We start from the raw sequence: 19,622 nt of genomic DNA on the forward strand, positions 1-19,622 counted from the left end.
GGGCACCCGGGTGGCTACTTCAGTTAAGTGTCCAATTCTTGCTTTCAGCTCAGGTCATGATCTCACTGTTCATGAGACTGAACTTCACATTGGCTCTACACTGACAGCATGGAGCCTGCTTGGCATTCTCTCTCTCTCCTCTCTCTGCCCCTCCCCTGTTAACATGCACGCACACACTCTCCCTCACTCTTTCTCTCTCAAAATAAATAAACTGTCACAAAAATTTTAAAGAAAGAACGAAAAAAGTCTCTCAATTTCTGTGAGGAAGGATACAAAAGCCTCAACTTTCCTAAGAGTAAGTATTATAAGAAAACAATGTATAACACCAATAGGAGAAGAAGAGGCAGAAGTTTACGAAATAATTGCAATGTAAAGATACTAAAATCATAATAAATTAATTATAATGAAAATACCAAAGAAAGCGGTCCATGGAAATTGGTATCCTAAAACACTTTATATCATTTAACGAGCTATAAGTTAGCTGTTGACAGGTTACATTCACTACATACCAGACTTCTGATTTGACCTAATTTCTTCTTGAGATCCCGTGTTTCATCTTCTAGAAGAATTTATGATGTAACTTCTGGGGAAGCCTCTGACATAGACTGTTTCTTCAGAGTATCAGCCAGTTCTTGTTGAAGTTGTCTCACAACTACCTAATAAGACATTTCTGTTACAGATTTTCTAAACCATCTTATTATTAAATTATGTTAATAGACAACTCTCACATACGTACTTTGAGAAATATCAACACATACATCAATTCACCGTCTTTTTGTAACACATACACAATTTTGTTCACTGAATTCAAAGACACAAAAGATGTTTTCTCCCTGCCTAGTTCTGATTTTTTATGGTGTCTCTTTCCAGTCTTAACATGACAATTTCATCCTGCAACATGTGGTTTTTATGCAACAGACCTTGTGTTTTCTCATGATTATCAGAAAGCTAAGTAAAACCAAGCACATTTTCAGATAGCACTCAATAAAATGGCAGTATCATGATTTTCTTTGAAATGAAAGTATCATCTATGTTTCAACAATGAAAAGGTTGCAGGGGGTGCCAGGGTGGTTCAATTGGTTAAGTGTCTGACTCTTGATTTTGGCTCAGGGAATGATCTGACATTCTGTGTGTTCAAGCCCCACATCAGGCTCTGTGCTGACAGTCAGGAGCCTGCTCAGAATTCTCGCTCTCCCTCTCCCTGCCCCTCCCCTGCTTGTATTCTCTCTCTCTAATGAATAAAGAAACATAAAAAGAAAGGAAGGAAAGAAGGAAGGAAGGAAGGAAGGAAGGAAGGAAGGAAGGAAGATTACAGTAAGTGAATATCCAACTGGAAAAAAATACAGTTGGCTCCAAATCTCACATTTTATACAAGCATAAGTTCCCAAAAGTTCAGAACTTTAACTTAACATAATGAAGGCATGAAAGTAAAAAAGAATTGGTGAGAAAAGTGTTCAGAATCTCAGAATTGGAAAAGCCTTTCTCTGATTTACAACAAACCCGAAGGCCTGAAATAAAAGATTAATAAATCTGACTACACTTAAAAATTTAGTTTACAGTAGATATCGAACAAGCTACCCCACAGTAAAATCCTTAGCTCTGCATATACTCGGACAGATTAAATATCCTAAAATTCTTCTTTCCTGAGAATATTTCATAGATATCTACTTTGCTACCATTTCCATAGTCAGTTATAAGAATTATATCTATTGATAACTGACAAATCTAGGCACTGTACTATAATAGAAACACTTCAACATACATCAATGAACTCATTTGGTTATAACAATTCTAGAATGGAGAGATTAAAATGGTGAGCTGCAGGACTCTGCCCAGGTCTTCTCACTCCACAACTAGTGCTCTTGCACCAACCACTGCCACTTCTCTAGTGTAAATACACAAGTGCGAAAGAAGTCTTGTATTTCAAAATACTCATAGGAAATAAGGTGAAATTTATACATCTCTTAGAAAATCATGAGATTATTTACTGCTGCAATAACTTGTATTTCCTCTTCATGTGATAACAGTAACAAATAGAAAAGAGGGAAATACACTCAAATATTTTATTAGGAATAAAATTCCTATCAATATATTATCATTAAGTATATACCACAGCATGACATTGTTATCAAAAGTTCCTTGTAATGAAATAGGATGCTACTTGAAGCAAAACTGTTACTTTTCTCAAAAGTAGGAGACTTGATACCGAAAATATGATCAGGGAACTGGCTACACTCGTCCTCCTGTCCATTAGCGAAGTGTTCAACTAACCTAGTAATATATCAAGGCAGTGAAGTAACTGTTCAAAACCAAAACACATGTTGCTAGTAGAAATAGTTTTGTGATTAGGGAAAGCTCAATTCCTACAGAAAGTAATAAAAGCCTCTCCTTTGGATGAGGACATTATGAATGTCACTAGTTGTTGCAGACAAATGCATTTAATCAAGAATATTATTTTATCCAGTGAAGCAAAAATGCCACCGTCCCCATGCCCCTCCGCAAAATATATGTGCTTTTAAAATCCTCTATAGTTTCCATGAACAGAGTTCAGTTTCATATATACATATATATATTTATACACACACACGGAGTAAAAGTAATAACTAAAACATAGAATGTATACAAATACATACACACATGTACTTCCAAATAACTAAAGAAGATACCTTAGAATTAGTTTTCTTCTGAGCCATTTCTACCTCCTTTTGCTTGTAAAGGTGATTGTTTAGACTTCCATCTTGTAAGACTCTGGCCTTCTGATCTGGAGAAAGTTGCCACTGAGTGTCATTGCGCTCTTCTACAACCTGGAGACACATTTCATTATGATTCTGGTCTCATACCGTTAAAAAAAAAGTTCAAAAATTGAAGAGGAAAACTTTAAAAAAATGTTCAAAAGAACATGATCCCATGTTTAAATTTATTTTAAACCTAAATAATATATATTGAGTCAAAGGGATATTATAAAATATATATGTATTGCACTATGTAATATTGATGGAAATACAGTTTTTATCAAAATCTTATTTACGTGATTTTTTGTGGCCTTCAATTCCATGTTTAGCGTTCTAAGAGCGAGTTGAACTTGTTTTCTTTCAACTTCTTTCTTATAATAGTCTTTGTTGCTCCTTAACTTTTCCCTAATATTTTCATATAACATATCAGGATTTCTTCTTTCTTCTTCTTTTTCTTGTTTTAAGGTCTATCTGCAATTACATGCGCTTCTTTTATTTTTTTTAATTCCTTTTTTTTAACATTTATTTACTTTTTAAGACATAGATAGAGAGAAAGCATGAACGGGGGAGGCACAGAGTGAGAGGGAGACACAGAATCGGAAGCAGGCTCCAGGCTCTGAGCCATCAGCCCAGAGCCCGACGGTGGGCTCGAACTCACGGACCCCGAGATCGTGACCTGAGCTGAAGTCGGATGCTCAACCTACTGAGCCACCCAGGCACCCCTACATGTGCTTCTTTTAAAATTTCAAAAAAAGTTCATTTTATGATCTGGTTCCACAAATGTTGGCTTATTATTCAAATGAAAAATTACTATGTTCTCCAATTGTTTTCCTTGTAAGGCTCATGTTTTTAATTTGTCATTTTAATCTCTTCCAAACCATATATACAGTTGAAAAAAGCCAGGAGAAAGCATTATGCAATTTAGTTAGTTTTAGTCAGTAATAACCTGGTAGATGTTGTAGGAAAGGAAGTTTGAAATTATTCAGGAAAGTTAGAGTTGAAAATTATCCCCTTTCCCACAGGTATAATTATTCCTCCATAGGACAGATAATTCAGTTTCTCATTAAAAGGAGAAGTTGCTGTTTATAAGCAAGTTTATCAATTTCCTGGAAATAAAATTTCCACTTGACGAAACCTTACAGGTACCTCCAAAAATGATGTGCAGTGTAAGAGAGCATTTGTGGATGTTGTTTACACAACATACACGTGCACTGTCATCCAAGACTATGCTGACGAGTCTAATATCTGTTGCCTATAATTTTTGTTTCTTCTTCCACAACACTTGCAACTTACCTTGTTGAGGGTGATTACCTACTTTACGAATCACTTAAACGTCCCTTTTAGAACAACACAGGATACGTATTGATTAAGTAAACAATAGAGTAATATGACCTTTCAGCATACACTCTTGAATTAAATGTTATGACAGAGATGTTGAAAAAACTTATCAGTAATCACTTTCCGTATTACTTTTTTTAATGTTTATTCATTTTTGAGAGAGAAAGGGAGAGCCCATGCAAACAAAGGGGGAGAGAGAGAGAGAGGGAGGCAGAAAATCCGAAGTGGGCTCTGCACTGACAACACACAGCTCGATGTGGGGCTCAAACTCACGAACCCTGAGATCATGACCTGAACCAAAGTCGGACGCTTGACTGAGCCACCCAGGCGCCCCCAGTTTACATTGTTTAAATTTTTTGTTGAGAGAGAGATGACACAAGTGAGCGACGTCAGAGAGAGAGCAAGAGAGACAGAATCCCACGAAGGGCAGACAGAGAGGGAGAGACAGTGAGAGAAGAGGAGCTCACCCGAAGTGGCGCTCGTGCTCACCTAAAGCCGGGCTCGAGCCCACCCAAAGCAAGGCTCAAACTCACGAGATCATCACCTGAGCCGAAGCCAGATGCTTAACCAACTGAGCCACGCAGGCACCCCCACTTTACCTTTTAACCCCTGCATGTTAAGAAGCAAACGGATCGATTTAGGGGAATTTTACTGTCTTGAGAAAATTGACCATTTTATAATCTGTTGGTAGATACACAAAGTAATATAAACTTTCCTGAGAACAATTTAAAAAATATGGATCAAAGTCTTTTTTTTAAATTTTTATACTTTAACCAGATTATATTATATTGAAGAATTGATTCCAAGTAAGTAACCAGGCATGTAGAAACAGTTTTATATAAAAGACATTCCTGACAGCATTAATTAAAATAATGAAAGATGAAAAACAAGCAGAATTCAATCTCTTCAATAATGATGTTTCTTGGACTATGGTGGACTTTTATATGGCCGTTAAAATTGTGATTTGGAATACACATTAAATTATAAGTATATTCTATTAAGAACTTGCTGTGTTATTTCCAAGAATCGCACACCTCACAGCACTAAACAAGTATTCTTTCCAGGAAAATCCCATAAGGTAAGTCAGCAATTACAAAATTTTCCCTACACATCTGTAGTATAAAAGGAAACAGTTGAAACATTTCCTTCAAGCCAAGAGCAGAATTCACGTTCCCATTCCACTTTTTGATGCTCTAACCGTGATATCATGTCTTTGGCTTCTCGTAGCTCGTTTTGTAGTGCACTAACCATTTTTTCCTTTTTTGTCATTTTTCCCATAAGAAGTTTACAGTGATTTTTTGTTAAGTTTCCTTAATTTCTAATAAGAAACACGTATATCTTGGATTTTCAAGAAGCCAGCATAATCTGCATCAGAGAAGAAACAGAAATAAAATAAATGAGTACTTTTTGTATATACAGGCCTGTGCATCTTCAATTCACTCATTCACACATTGAATAAATATATAACTTCAATGGAAGATGTTACACTCAGCTCTACAGATACAATAGAGAAGACCCCTGGCTCTCGATTAGCTTAAAGTCTAGTGAAGGAGAAAGACAACTCAAACGGTAATTCTAAATTCAGATAGTTCCTATTAGAAGACAGAGTTCTGTGATCATAACTTGATCTAGATTGGGCCCAAGGAAGATAGATGTCCCTGACGAAGAGATAACTATACTGAGGAATGAAGGAGGAGCAGGAGGCAATTAAGCAAAGGAGGAAGACAAGCACTCTCGACAGTCTAGAGCATGTGCCGAAGTTCCACTGTAATCTGCTCCTGGCCAAGATGGTGTAACACGTACTAATTGATCTTCCTACCTGAAGCAAGCCAAAACAAAACAGACAAAATACAATTTTAACATGATTTTCAAGACGCAGAACTTCAATGAAGGAACATGATCCCTGAAAACCAAACACGTTTGCCTAACATGTATGCCCAAGCTCACTGCCTTGAGAGAGATTTCAGGCTACGACACAGGAGACATAAATTATTTAAGTAGATTTCATCAGACTCCTTGATTCGAGGAAGCAAAACTGAGAGTCGGGTGAAGTCAAGGCAGATAGAGACGACAGGTCAGCATCCAGGAGACGAGAAAGCAGGACACAGAAAGAACCCTGGGCATCTGCACAGGGTCCCCTTTGGCTATTCGGCAGAATAACAACCAGTGCATACATGGAAGGAAGTCATCAAGGGAAAAAAATCTGAAAAGAGTAGAGGAAACACTGCCTGCTGCTCCCACAGCACAAGGGACAGTATCTATTCACATTAGCTAAGATAGAAAAACTCATAAAACTCCATCAACCCCCCCAACTGTTTAAAATCTAAGCACACCTGCTGGAATGACCAACCCACCAATATGAGTAGGGAAATAAAGCAACCAGAGTCACAACAGAGAGCATGAAACACACTCCAAAGATACCTGTTGAAGGGCCAGGCCCTGGAAAGTGCTCACAGGTGCAGGACACATGACAACTAGGAAAACACATAAAGTACCGAACACTGATGAAATGTAAGAATTCTCAAAAGAAACTCCAGGAAGAAATGAGAGCTAGAGAATTGCTCAAAACGATATAAACAATATCGGTTCAAGAATTTAGAATAATTTTTGTAAGATTAAAAGCTGAGCTTACAAAAAAGCATAGAAGACAGCAGAGAATCTTTTGCTGCAGGGATCAAGGAACTAAGAAATTGTCACAGCAATTAAGAAATACTGTAAATAAGATGCAAAATAAACTAGATGCAGCAACAGCAAAGATGGAGGAAACAGAGGGGAGAATAAGTGACATAGAAGATGAAATTATGGAACATGACGAAGCCAAGAAAAAGGGTGATAAGAAAATATTAGACCATGAGGGGAGTATTAGAAAACTAAGTGATTCGATGAAATGTAATAATATCCGGATCATAAGACTTCCAGCGTAAGAGAGAGATAGAAAAAGGGCAGAAGGTTTACTTGAACAAATTATAGGTGAGAACCTCCCTAATCTGGAGAAGGAAGCAGACATCCAAATCCAAAAGGCACAGACAACTCTCTTCAGATTCAACAATAGGTCTTCTCCACAGCATATCATAGTGAAGCTGGCAAGTTACAAAGAGAAAAGAGAATTCTGAAAGCAGCAAGGGACAAACGGGCCTTAACCTACAAAGGTAGACACATATGGGTAGTAGCAGACCAGCCAGCTGAAACTTGGCAGGCCAGGAGGTGATGGTAGGAAAAAGGCCATGTGATGAATAGGAAAATATGCAGCTAAGAATCCTTTCTCCAGCAAGGATGTCATTCAGAATAGAGGGAGAGATAGGCTTTCCCAGAAAAACAAAAACTACAAGAGCTCATGACCCCTAAACCAGCCCTGCAGGAGATCCTAAGGAGACTCTGTGAGTGGAATGTTGTCAAGGCTACAAAGGACCAGAAACATCACCACAAGCATGAAAGCTCCAGACAACACAATGACATGAAATCCATATCTTTAAATAATCACTCTGAATGTGAATGGACTAAATGCCCTTATCAAACACATAGGGTATCAGAATGGATTAAAAAACAAAATCCATCTATATGCTGTCTACAAGAAACTTATTTGAGACATGAGGACACCATTAGATTGAAGGTTAGGGGATATAGTAGCATGTATTATGCTACTGGAAGTCAAAAGAAAGCTGGGGTAGCCATACTTAGATCAGACAAATGAGATTTTAACATAAAGTCTCTAACAAGAAATGGCGAAGGGCATTATATCATAATTAAGGGATATATCCATCAAGAAGAGCTAACAATTGTAAATGTTGGTGCTCCCAACTTGAGAGCCCCCAAATATATACCTTGATTAATCACAAACATAAGCAATCTTATTTATAATCATATGGAAATTGCAGGTGACTTTAATACTCCCTAACAACAACGGACAGATCACCTAGGCACAAAATCGGTAAAGAAACAAAGGCCCTGAAGGAATCGCTGGACCAGATGGATTTGACAGATCTATTCAGATATTTCATCCAGCAGCAGCAGAATACACATTCTTCTCTAGTCTACGTTCTTCTCTAGTCTACATTCTCCAAAACAGATCATACAGTGGGTCACAAAACAGCCCTCCATAAATATAAAAGAACGGAGATCACACCATGCGTATTTTCATTCACAACACTATGAAAATTGAAATCAAACAAAAGAAAAAGTTTGGGAAGCCTCTAAATGCAAGGAGGTTAAAGAACATCATACTGGAGAAAGAATGGGCCAACCAGATGATGAAAGGAAAAATGAGAAAAAATATATGCAGGCAAATGAAAATGAAAACATGACAGTCCAACCCCTTCGGGATGCAGCAAAGGCAGCCCTAAAAGGAAAACACATTGCCATCCAGGCCTTTCTCAAGAAATAAGAACAATCTGAAATACAAAATCGCACCTCACACCTAAAGAAACTAGAAGAACAGCAAAGAAACCCTACAGCCACTAGAAGAAATAAGAAAGATTAGAGCAGAAATAAACACTATAGATTCCAAAAGAAAAACCCCAAAAAACAAACAAAAAAATAGAACAAATCAATGAATCTAAGAAAGAGTTGTTTTTTTTAAAGAGTAAATAAACTTGATAACCCCCTAGCCAGCTTTCTCAAAAAGAAAAGAGAATCCAAATAGATAAAATCATGAATGAAAAAGGAGAGGTCACAATCAACACCACAGAAATACATTTATTAGAGAATACTACGAAAATGTATATGCCAACAAACTGGACAACCTGGAAGAAATGGACACATACCTAGACAACTACACAGTACACAAACTCAAATGTGAAGAAATAGAAAATTTGAACATACCCATAACCAGAGAAGAAATTCAATCAGTTATCAAAAATCTCCCAAGAAATATGATTCCTGGGCCAGAAGTCTTCCCCCAGGAATTCTACCAGACATTTAAAGCAGAGTTAATACCGATTCTTTTCCAGCTGTTGAACAAATGGAAGAAAAGCTTCCGGACTCTTTCTATGAAGCTAGCATTACCTTGATTCCAAACACAGAGACCCCACTAAAAAGGAGAATCACAGGCCAATATTCCTGATGAACATGGATGCCAAAATTCTTAACAAGATACTAGCAAATCCAATTCGGTAGTATATGAAAGAATTCTTCACCATGATCAAGTGGGATTCATTCCTGGGCTACAGGGCTGGTTCAATATTCGCAAATCAATCAAAATGATACATCACCTTAATAGAAGAAAGGATACGATCACTCATATGATCCTGTCAATAATTACAGAAAAAAAACATTTGACAAAATACAGCATCCTTTGTTAATAAGAAACCCTCAAGAAAGTTGGGATACAAGGAACATACCTTAACATCATAAAAGCCATATATGAGGAGCCTGCTGTGAATATCCTCAATGGGGAGAAACAGAGAACTTCCCCCCTACCCTGCCCGCCGAAGATAAGGAACACGAAAGGGACGTCCATTCTCACCAGTGTTATTGAACATAGTGTTGGAAGGCCTAGCCTCAGCAATCACACAACAAAATGAAATAAAACACATCCAAATTGGCAAAGAAGAAGTTAAACTTACACTTTTCGCAGATGGCATGATACTCTACATGGAAAACCCGAAAGACTCCACCAAAAAGCTGCTCCAACTGATAAATGAATTCAGCGAAGTCACAGGATACAAAATCAACACACAGAAATTGATTGCACTTCTATATACCAATAATGAAGCCACAGAAAGAGAAATCAAGAAACCGAGCTCATTTACAATTACACCAAGAACCATAAAATACCTAGGAATCAACCTGACCAAAGCTATAAGAGATTTGTATCTTGAAAACTATAGAAAACATATCAAAGAAATTAAAGAAGACACAAAGAAATGGAAAAATATTCCATGCTCATGGACTGGAAGAAGAAATATTGTGAAAATGTCGATAACGACCCAAAGCAATCTACACATTCAGTGCAATCCCAATCAAGGTTGCACCAGTATTCTCAGAGCTAGAACAAACAATCCTACAATTTGTATGGAACCACAAAAATCCCAGATAGCCAAAGTAATGTTGAAAAAGAAAACCAAAGCTGGAGGCATCACAATCCCAGACGTTAGCCTCTACTACAAAGCTGCAATCATCAAGGCAGTATACTGTCGGCACAAAAAGAGACGCAAAGGCGAATGGAATAGAGAATCCAGAAATGGACCCACAAATGTATGGCCAACTAAACCTTGGCAAAGCAGGTAAGAGTATCCAATGGGAAAAAGGCTCTTTAGCAAATGGTGCTGGGAGGGCTGGACAGCAACATGCGGAAGAATGAAACAGGACGTTTCTTACACCGTGCAGAAACTCAAAATGGATGAAAGGTCTCAATGTGAGAGAGGAAACCATCAAAACCCTGGAGGAGAACACAGGCCACAACCTCTTTGGCCTTGGCTACAGCAACTTCTACTCAACACACCTCCGAAGGCAAAGGACATAAAAGCAAAACTGGACTCTTGGGACCTCATCAAGGTAGAAAGCTTCTGCACTTCAAAGGAAACAATCCACAAAATTAAAAGGCACCAACGGAATGGGAGAAGATATCTGCACATGACATATTAGATAAAGGATTAGTACCCGTACTCTAGAAAGAATTGGCCAAACTCAACACCCTAAAAACAAATAATCCAGGGAAGAAATGGGCAGAAGACATGAATAGACACTTTTCCAAAGAAGACATCCAGATGGCCAACAGGCACATGAAAGGATGTTCAACGTCGCTCATCATCAGGGAAATACAAATCAAAACCACATTGGGATACCACCTCCCACCGGTCAGAGTAGATAAAATTAACAATTCAGGGAACAGACATTGGTCAGGATGTGCAGAAATGCGAACTCTCTTGCACTGTCAGTGGGAATGCATGGTTGGTGCCGCTGCTCCAGAAAACAGTGCGGAGGTTCCTCAAAAAATTAAAAATAGAATTACCCTACAACCCAGCAATTGCACTACTAGGCGTATATCCAAGGGATACAGGAGTGCTGATTCATAGGGGCACATGTGCCCCAACGTTTATACTATCAAGAATCACCAAATTATGGAAAGAACCCAAATGTCCATCAACTGATGAATGGGTAAAGATGTGGTTTATATATACAATAGATATTACTTGGCAATGAGACAGAATGAAATCGTGCCATTTGCAACGACATGGATGGAACTGGAGGGTAGTATGTGAGGTGAAATCAGTCAGAGAAAAACATATATATTTTCACTCAAATGTGGATTTTGAGAAACATAACAGAAGAACATGGAGGAATAGAAGGGGGAAATAGTTTCAAACAGATAGGGAGTTAAATAATAAGAAACTCTTAAATACAGGGAACAAACTGAAGGTTCATGGAGGGGTGGAGGAAAGGGGAGAATAGGTGATGGGCATTGAGGAGGGCACTTGTTGGGATGAGCACTGGGTGTGGTATGTAAGTAATGAATCGTGGGAATATATTCCCAAAGCCAAGAGCACAATGAATACACTGTATGTTAGCTAACTTGATAATAAATTGTATTTAATTAATTAATTAATTAATTAAACTACAGCCATGTGTGTATGTGGGGAGGGGAATCTAACAATACACTAAGAGATAATTTGTTGTTAACAAATGGGGTTTATCCCAGAAATGCAGAGTTGGTTTAAGTTTCAAAAACGAATTAGTGTTATTCACCATAATAACAAATTTTAAAAAAGAAAATTATATGATCATCTCCGTAGATAAGTTCCTTGTCAAAATTCAACATCCATTCCAGATAAAAACTTTTGGCAATCGTGGAATACAAGGGAACTTCAAAATGATTTAAAACAAAACAAAACGAAACAAGTCATGATAACTCTACAGCTAACGTTGTATATAATGGTGAAAAACTGAATGCATTTCCTATAAGATCAGGAAGAAGACAGGAATGACATTCACTGAATGACTTCTTTTGTTCAGCACTATACTAGCAGTTCTAATCAGGGCAAACAAGATAAAGCAACAAAGGACATCCAGATAGAAAATGAAGTGAAACTGTCTCTATTAGCAACGACATGGTCAAAAAATAGAAGTTGGCAAACTCCAACCTGTGGGCCACGTTACTTGTTTTGGTAAATTAAATTTTATCAAAATACAGCCATGTCCATTAATTTATGCAGTATCTATTGGCTGCTCTTATAGTACAATGGCAAAGCTGATTAGTTGTGACAGAGAATGTATTGGCTACAAGTCTACAGTATTTACCATTGTTAGTAAAATAGTAGTTAAAAATGAATTTTTATGACCTTTGCTTATATAGAAAATTTGACAGAATTAAGAAAAATGCTACTAGAATTAATACAAGAATTTACCATGGCACATGGATCTCTCAGTCGGTTGAATGTCTGTCTCTTGGTTTCAGCTCAGGCTATGATCCCAGCCTCATGGGATGGAGCCCCATGTCAGGCTCGCACTGAGCATGGAGAGTTCTTAAGATTCTCTCTCTCTCTCTCTCTCTCTCTCTCTTTCTCTCTCTCTCTGCCCCTCTCCCCTGCTCATGTACTCTCTCTAATATTAAATATATCTATACATATAAATTTATCAAGGTTGGAGGATACAGAATCTTTACACAAAAATCAACTGTATTTCTATATATTAGCTATAAAGAATCAATAATTAAAATTTCGGGGCATCTGGGTGGCTCAGTTGGGCTCAGGTCATGATCTCACCGTTGGTGAGTTCAAGCCCCACGTTGGGCTCTGTACTGACAGCTTGGAGCCTGGAGCCTGCTTCAGATTCTGTCTACCTCTCTCTCCGCCCCTCCCCAAGTCATGCTCTGTCTCTCTCTCAAGAGTAAACATTAAAAAAAATTAAATTTAAGATATATTATTTACAACTGCACTGAAAATAAAAAAAACAATCACAGTTAATATCATAAAAGACAGAAAGACCTATATATTAAACACTACAAAATATTACTGAGAAAATTTTAAAAGGCCTATATCAAGGGAGAGATATATACTCTGTTCAGGGGTTAAAAGATTCAATATTGTCAAGAAGTCAATTATCCCCAAATAAATGTGTAGATTCAACATAATCTAAACTTAAATTCCAGAAGACCACCAGAGTTGGTTTTTGTTTGTTTGTTTGTTTGAAGAAACAGACAAACTGAATCTAAAATTCACGTGGAAATGCAAAGGATCCAGAGTAGCGGAAGAACACTGAAAAGAACAGAGCAAGACGACAAACACTACCTGATTTCAAAAATCCTTATAAACTGGCAGTGATTAAAACAGCATAATATTTGGACAAAGATGGACAAAGAGATCAATGAGACAGAATAGAACCAATACTTAAACCCTCACACATGTGGCCAACTGATTATGACAAAGGAACAATGGCATAAAGTGGAGAAAACACAGCCTTTTCAATAAATGGTGCTTGAACAACTAGATATTCATATGCAAAGGAATGAACTTGTGTCCATACTCTGTATCACAAATAAAAAAGAATATAAAATGGGTCATAGATCTAAATGTAAGACCTAAAACTATAAAACTTCTAAAAGAAAGCATGAGATAAAAGCTTTGTGACCTTGTGCTATGCAAATATTTCTTAGATACGAAAACCAAAAGCAACAATCATACAAGAACAAATGCATATGTAAACTGGACTTCACCAAAAAGAAAAACTGCTCTTCAAAAACACTGTTGAGACAAGGAAAAGTCACAGAGTGGGAGAAGAAAAACCTTGCAAAAAAAAGGGAGGTGAGAAAGGAACTGTATCTAGCTCTTTCCACCATCTTTCTGTGCCACCATCATGATGCATGTGAATGTCATGGCAGATGCTCCCCAAAGCATAATACTGAAAAGAGAAGCAAACTCCAGGTTCTTACTAGGCCATGCTCCAAAGACATTGTCCTTTTTCTAACTGTGATGATGGTGACACTGGTTACACTGGTGAATTTAAAATCATTGATGATCACAGAGTTGGGAAAATTGTTGTGAAATCACAGGCAGGTTAAGCAAGCATGGAGTGACTGGCCCCAGAATTGATGGACAATGCAAAGATCTAGAAAAATGGCAGAATAATCTGCTCAGTTTGGTTTCATTATACTGACCACCTCAGCTACAGTCATGGACAATGAAGAAGCAAGATGAAAACACACAGAAGGGGAAATCCTGGGATTCTTTTTCTAGGGATGTAATATATATGTGCAAATAAAATGCCTCAGTGGAAACAACAACAACAACCACAAAAAAAAAAAGAAAACAAAATAAGAAGGAACTGTGTCTAGATTATACAAAGAATTCTGAAAACTCAACAATTAAGAACACAAACAAACAAATTTTTTAAAAAACCAAAGATTTGGACAATTCAAAGAAGATACACAGATGGCAAACAAGCACAGGAAAATATGCTCACCATCATCCGTTATTAGGGAAATGTATATTGAAACCATAATGAGATATATACTAAATATCCATCCGAATGGCTAGGATTTAAAAAGCTGACAATACTAAGTGTTCATGAATATGTATGTAGGAATTGGTGCTGACACAGACTGCTGGTGGGAATGGAAAACCATACTACTCCTTTAGAAAACAATTTGGCAGCTTCATAGTAAGGGACTCTAAAGGGACATGAGATTTTTAAGGGTGATGAATACGTTAACTGTCTGGATTATGGTTATCGTTTCATACGTGTAAACATATGTCAAAACTATCAAATGACACACTTCATATATGTGCAGTTTACCTAACTAAAGCTGTTGGAAACAAAAAGCTCTTTCACAGGAAGAACGTCTAAAACATTGGATAAGACACAGACGGAAAGAAGGATGTAAAACCATACAAGATGAAGCCAGAGGACTGTGGCCTTTAACCTAATAGCAATGAGAAGTAATAGCTATGCTTTAAGCAAGGGGGTACCATGATGAAAGACACATTTTTTAAAACATATACTAATTATGGTTGCAGTGTAGACCAAGGTCCTGGGAGGTAGAATGGCAGGGAAAACATTCCTGAGGTTATTTCAGTCATCTAGGAGAAAAATAATGACCTGACCTGGGTGAAGGCACAGAAGAGAAGCAGAGTTAAACACATTAGATGTGCCATTCCCACTAAGAAAGGTACAGTAGAAATGACGACTCTCTGGCTGAGAGGATACAATAGTTCTCCTTTTATTTTAATATAAAACATATTTCTGAGATGAGCAGCTCTATAATACAGCAGTGCTCTATGGTGCAGTAGTAGGCAAGGTGTGCACATATTACTACAGCAATGTACGTAAAAAGGCTTCCTACCTTTACAATCCATGCCAAGTTGTTCAATCAGCAACATGAAATTCTTAGAGTAAGACAACTCACAATGCTCTGAAGCTGTTTCAGATGACTGAATGAAGCCGACAAGGTCATCCATAGAAGTAATTTGCTTTTTGACCTACCAATGAATAATACCATTTCAAAATGTCCCCCAAATATTTATAAAATATACTAGGTGTAGAGAAGTGATAAATAGCCATCTTTTTATAAAAGCAAAAACAGGGGCATCTGAGTGGCTCAGTCCGTTGAGCATCCGACTCCATTTTGGCTCAGGTTATGACCTCAGAGTTCCTGAGTTTGAGTCCCACGTTGACCTCCACAAGGACAGCATGGAGCTTGCTGGGGATTCTCTCTCCCCCTCTCCCTCGGCCCCTCCCCCACTTGTGCGTGCTCTCTCTCAAAATACATTTTAAAAATAAGTGAATGAACATTTAAAAGCGAAACCACAGAGACTTTTTAAAAGAACGGATTTTTATCAAAAAGACACTGTTATCCATAGCTAGTATTTCTAAGTAACTTTTTCACAGCAAATGTCTCTACAACAAAGGAAGATTTTCTATTTTTTCACTACATCTTTCATAATTTTTTGCCACTGAACAATATTCCTAACAAATATGTATCAAAATGATATAATAAAATAAAAATAAAATAAATAATAAATAAAATAAAATTACATTGTCTCTTTTGCTTACCTTGTTCTTTTTCTTAGAAATTTTCTTTGCAGGTCTGAAAAAACCCAACAATTCTTTTCAGGCAAATATTAAATACTTAAAATACAAAGCCTATCTAAACCTATTGCTTCTGATATAAAATCTCTGCATTTGAAACTAATTTTCTACAAAGGGGATTAAACAACAGAGTAACATTAAACCATATCGAAAACATACTACTGCTAATATTAACAAAGGATTAGGTGTATCCAGTTCTAATATATGTGCTGCTGAAGCAAGCACAACAAAGTACTAACGTTAGGTAAAAACTAAAAAAAGCAAAGGAAAATCCTAATGCTACTAGCATTATTTGATAGGAATGATACCATTGTTTGTGTTGTCATTTTACTAAAAATAAGCTTTTACTGGCACTAAAACCTACTTGGAAAGTGCAAGTTAACTCCCTATATGAAAGAACCCCTTTTTAACAATCATGATATTAACGTGTTGAAGAGTCACTATGCAGCTACTCTCTAGGCATTACTATGAGCACTTTACATGTCTTCAAGGTAATTGAAGCCCCACAACAATCCTATGAAGTAGGTTATTATATTAGGTATTTTACACAGGAAGAAAATGAGGCACAGAAAGTCGAAGGGACTTGCCCAAGAAGCCCTCGTCGCTGGCCAAAAACAGACCCTGAATTCAAACCCAGGAATGTGCCTTCAAAGCATGTGTTTTATACTATGTGGTTAAAGTAATACTCCAGTGTTTCTAACTAATATGACAGCAAATGAATCTATATTATGATTCGATTTCTAGCTATAGTGATATATAACAATTTCTGAATCTTACATATTTTTAAGAGACTTTATACTTGGCAAGATGGGAAATATACTTTCAATAAACTAAAGATTTGCTTCTTCTAGAGAAGTTCCTCAACAGGCATTCGTTCATTCATCCATTCCACTGTTTATTCCCACATTCAACACATACTTATTGAGCATACAATCTGTGTCAATGGCACTGTTGGTACAGGAAGCATGGTTTTTGTAATTTAGAGCTCTCTAGTCCAAAAGGAATAATCTGTTATGGATTACTAGTTTATTTTCCAATTGTAAATGAACAAAATCTTCCCCTTTCCCCAGAACCGAAATAATATTAAGTTAATAGAACCAGATACTTTAAAGTCCTTAACAAAATCATAGCTATTTGTGATATTATCAAAGGCACTGCATATTTAAAAGCATCAAGGAAGGATTAGTTTTATTCAGAATGGCCTCAGTGTTTGCATACATTTATGATAAGGGTGTGTGTGTGTGTATACAAATATATACATATAGAACTTATACACATATACTTATATATACATATATAAGAAATTATACATTTAATTTGTATATTATGCATATACATATACATACAATATGTCTATTATACATATAATATACATATAATAAATATACATATACATACATGTCAGAAATTATATAGCCATATATATATAAATATATATATAAATATATATATAAATATATATATACACACTTGCAAACATACATATATATTTTTAAATCTGCATATTCAATTGTATGAGAATACCCCATTGTGGAACCAATTCAGAATAAACCAACTTCTTGCACAAAATCACATGAATAAGAGTACTAAAGACAATTACTATAATCTTTAAAAGATAATGTAATACAATCAACAAACTTCCTAATGTTTGGAAAAGCAAACAATATTAAATTAACTAACCATGTCTATCTCTATTGATCATTTCCAACAGAATACACACTCTAAAAGCTCCCATCTTAAAATAAAAAGAGAAAGAAAATGCCTTTGCAATTCACATTCTTTTTCAGTTATCATCCATTTCTCTATTACCTTTCCCAAATAAATGCTCTAAGGAGTTGTTTACAGTTACTCATCTTCCATGCTTCCATGGTGACTACTGAAACTGCTCCTTGACAAAGTCACTTACCTTCATCATAAATTTTCAAGCAGTGTGTTTGATATGTTGAGTATTTCTTGCTTTAGCTTGGACCTACCTACACTACAGCACTTTATTTCCACAAAAGGTAATCACTGCTAAAATTCCTTCACAGGCACATAAAGAATTTATAGATTTTTACCTGATTTCTTGCTGATCCTTTTCAATGAAATGGCTGCAATCATTCTTTTGTAGTGGACCACCAGTTAGGGAATCTGCCTTCTGCAACACTGATGTGATCACAGATACTTTTGAAGTCCCTTTTTCATTTTCACCTTTCTTTAACTTCTTCATATGTAAACCAGGTTCCTTCCTTAAAAAGCAAAGTCATTAAAAAGCCATAAAAAAGCCAATGCTTTCTAATAATTTTACTGATAAAGAATAAAAAGACAATCTTCATCAAGTTCTGAATTTTACCCATCTGACTTAATTTGATTAATTCAGAGAACAGTGCTGAAGTACCAACCATACACAAGGAAATACTCATCTGTTGCTTCAAACACAGGTAAATATACAATTAGAATACAATGTGATTTGTAAGAATGGACATGTGAAAAGCTGTGAGGACAAGAAAGGCTTTACTGAAGAGGGAAAATAAACAACAGAGGTCACCAGGGAAAGAAACGGGAGAAAACCATTTTCTTAGAGATTAGAATGTGAGCACAAAGATTACACAGATGGCATCTAGGTGCCTTGAAAGGAAAAAGTATAAGCTTTTAGGAACTTGGAAAAACATCATAAAATACATGGAAGCAAGTAGTAAGAGATCAGTCAGGAAAGAAATTCTGAAGAAACTTGAAGGTTACACTAAAAAGTTAGAGTTCATTGCCTAAAGGCAGGGACTCTTAGACATGGGAGTAATAACTAGATGTGTGCTCTATTTTTGGCTTTGCTTTTAAATATAAGAATGCTTAATTTCAACAAAGTTTTAAAGTAGCATGAGGTCCATATAACAAGAAAGGAGAAATCAGTGAAATATCTTAGGGGAAAAACTCTTTTAAAATACCCATATGTCAGAGCGATATCAGTATCATAGTTGAATAAGATGTACCTTGTTGCGTCTCCCGACCTACAACAAACTGGCATCTTATCCACCCACGGGCAAAACTGCCTTTGCAGGAGCTGTGGGAACCTAGCACTATATTCCAAGGGACCGAGGAAAAGTCTTGCCTACCCGTGCATCAGGTAACAGGCTGACATACTACAGTCTAATCTGTGGACCTAGCAATAGCCCATAAAGTGCCTCCAGCCCCTCCCTCTCAGCCACATCTGGGAAGCCCTCCCTAGAAAACACTCTCTAAGATAATCACCCGTGGATGAGAGAGGCTTTTTGGAAAACCAGGTCTCCTGCAGAGAATTTCCAGCATCCCACTGGAGCAAAAAAATCAGGTTTGGACACACTGAAGAGGTAGTCATTAAAGACTGGAGGAGGTGACTGCTACTTCAAATGCAAAGACAGCAATGCAAAACTACAAAGAATATAAAATATCAAGGAAATATGATACCATCAAAGGATCACAATAATCTTCCATAATCAATCAGAAACACATGGAGATCTGTAATTTGTTCAAAAGAGAATTCAAAAATAGCAGTTTTAAGGAAACTCAGTGAGTTAC

At 36.7% G+C, this 19,622-nt stretch overlaps 1 protein-coding gene across 1 annotated transcript in view; it reads right to left on the reverse strand.

The window, feature by feature from the left end:
* The window catches only part of LOC128776566 (uncharacterized), a 153,024-nt gene that overhangs the window by 130,776 nt on the left and 2,626 nt on the right, over window positions 1–19,622 (reverse strand). Inside the window, 7 exon segments of the mRNA XM_053901303.1 lie at window positions 2,667–2,804; window positions 3,005–3,199; window positions 5,202–5,369; window positions 5,371–5,435; window positions 15,346–15,481; window positions 16,056–16,089; window positions 18,149–18,319. Coding sequence (XP_053757278.1) covers window positions 2,667–2,804; window positions 3,005–3,199; window positions 5,202–5,369; window positions 5,371–5,435; window positions 15,346–15,481; window positions 16,056–16,089; window positions 18,149–18,319 — 907 coding nt within the window.

Source organism: Panthera pardus, unplaced genomic scaffold (assembly GCF_024362965.1).
Source record: "Panthera pardus isolate Hobbes unplaced genomic scaffold, ASM2436296v1 HiC_scaffold_1, whole genome shotgun sequence".
In the NCBI taxonomy this organism is placed as follows: Eukaryota; Metazoa; Chordata; class Mammalia; order Carnivora; family Felidae; genus Panthera; species Panthera pardus.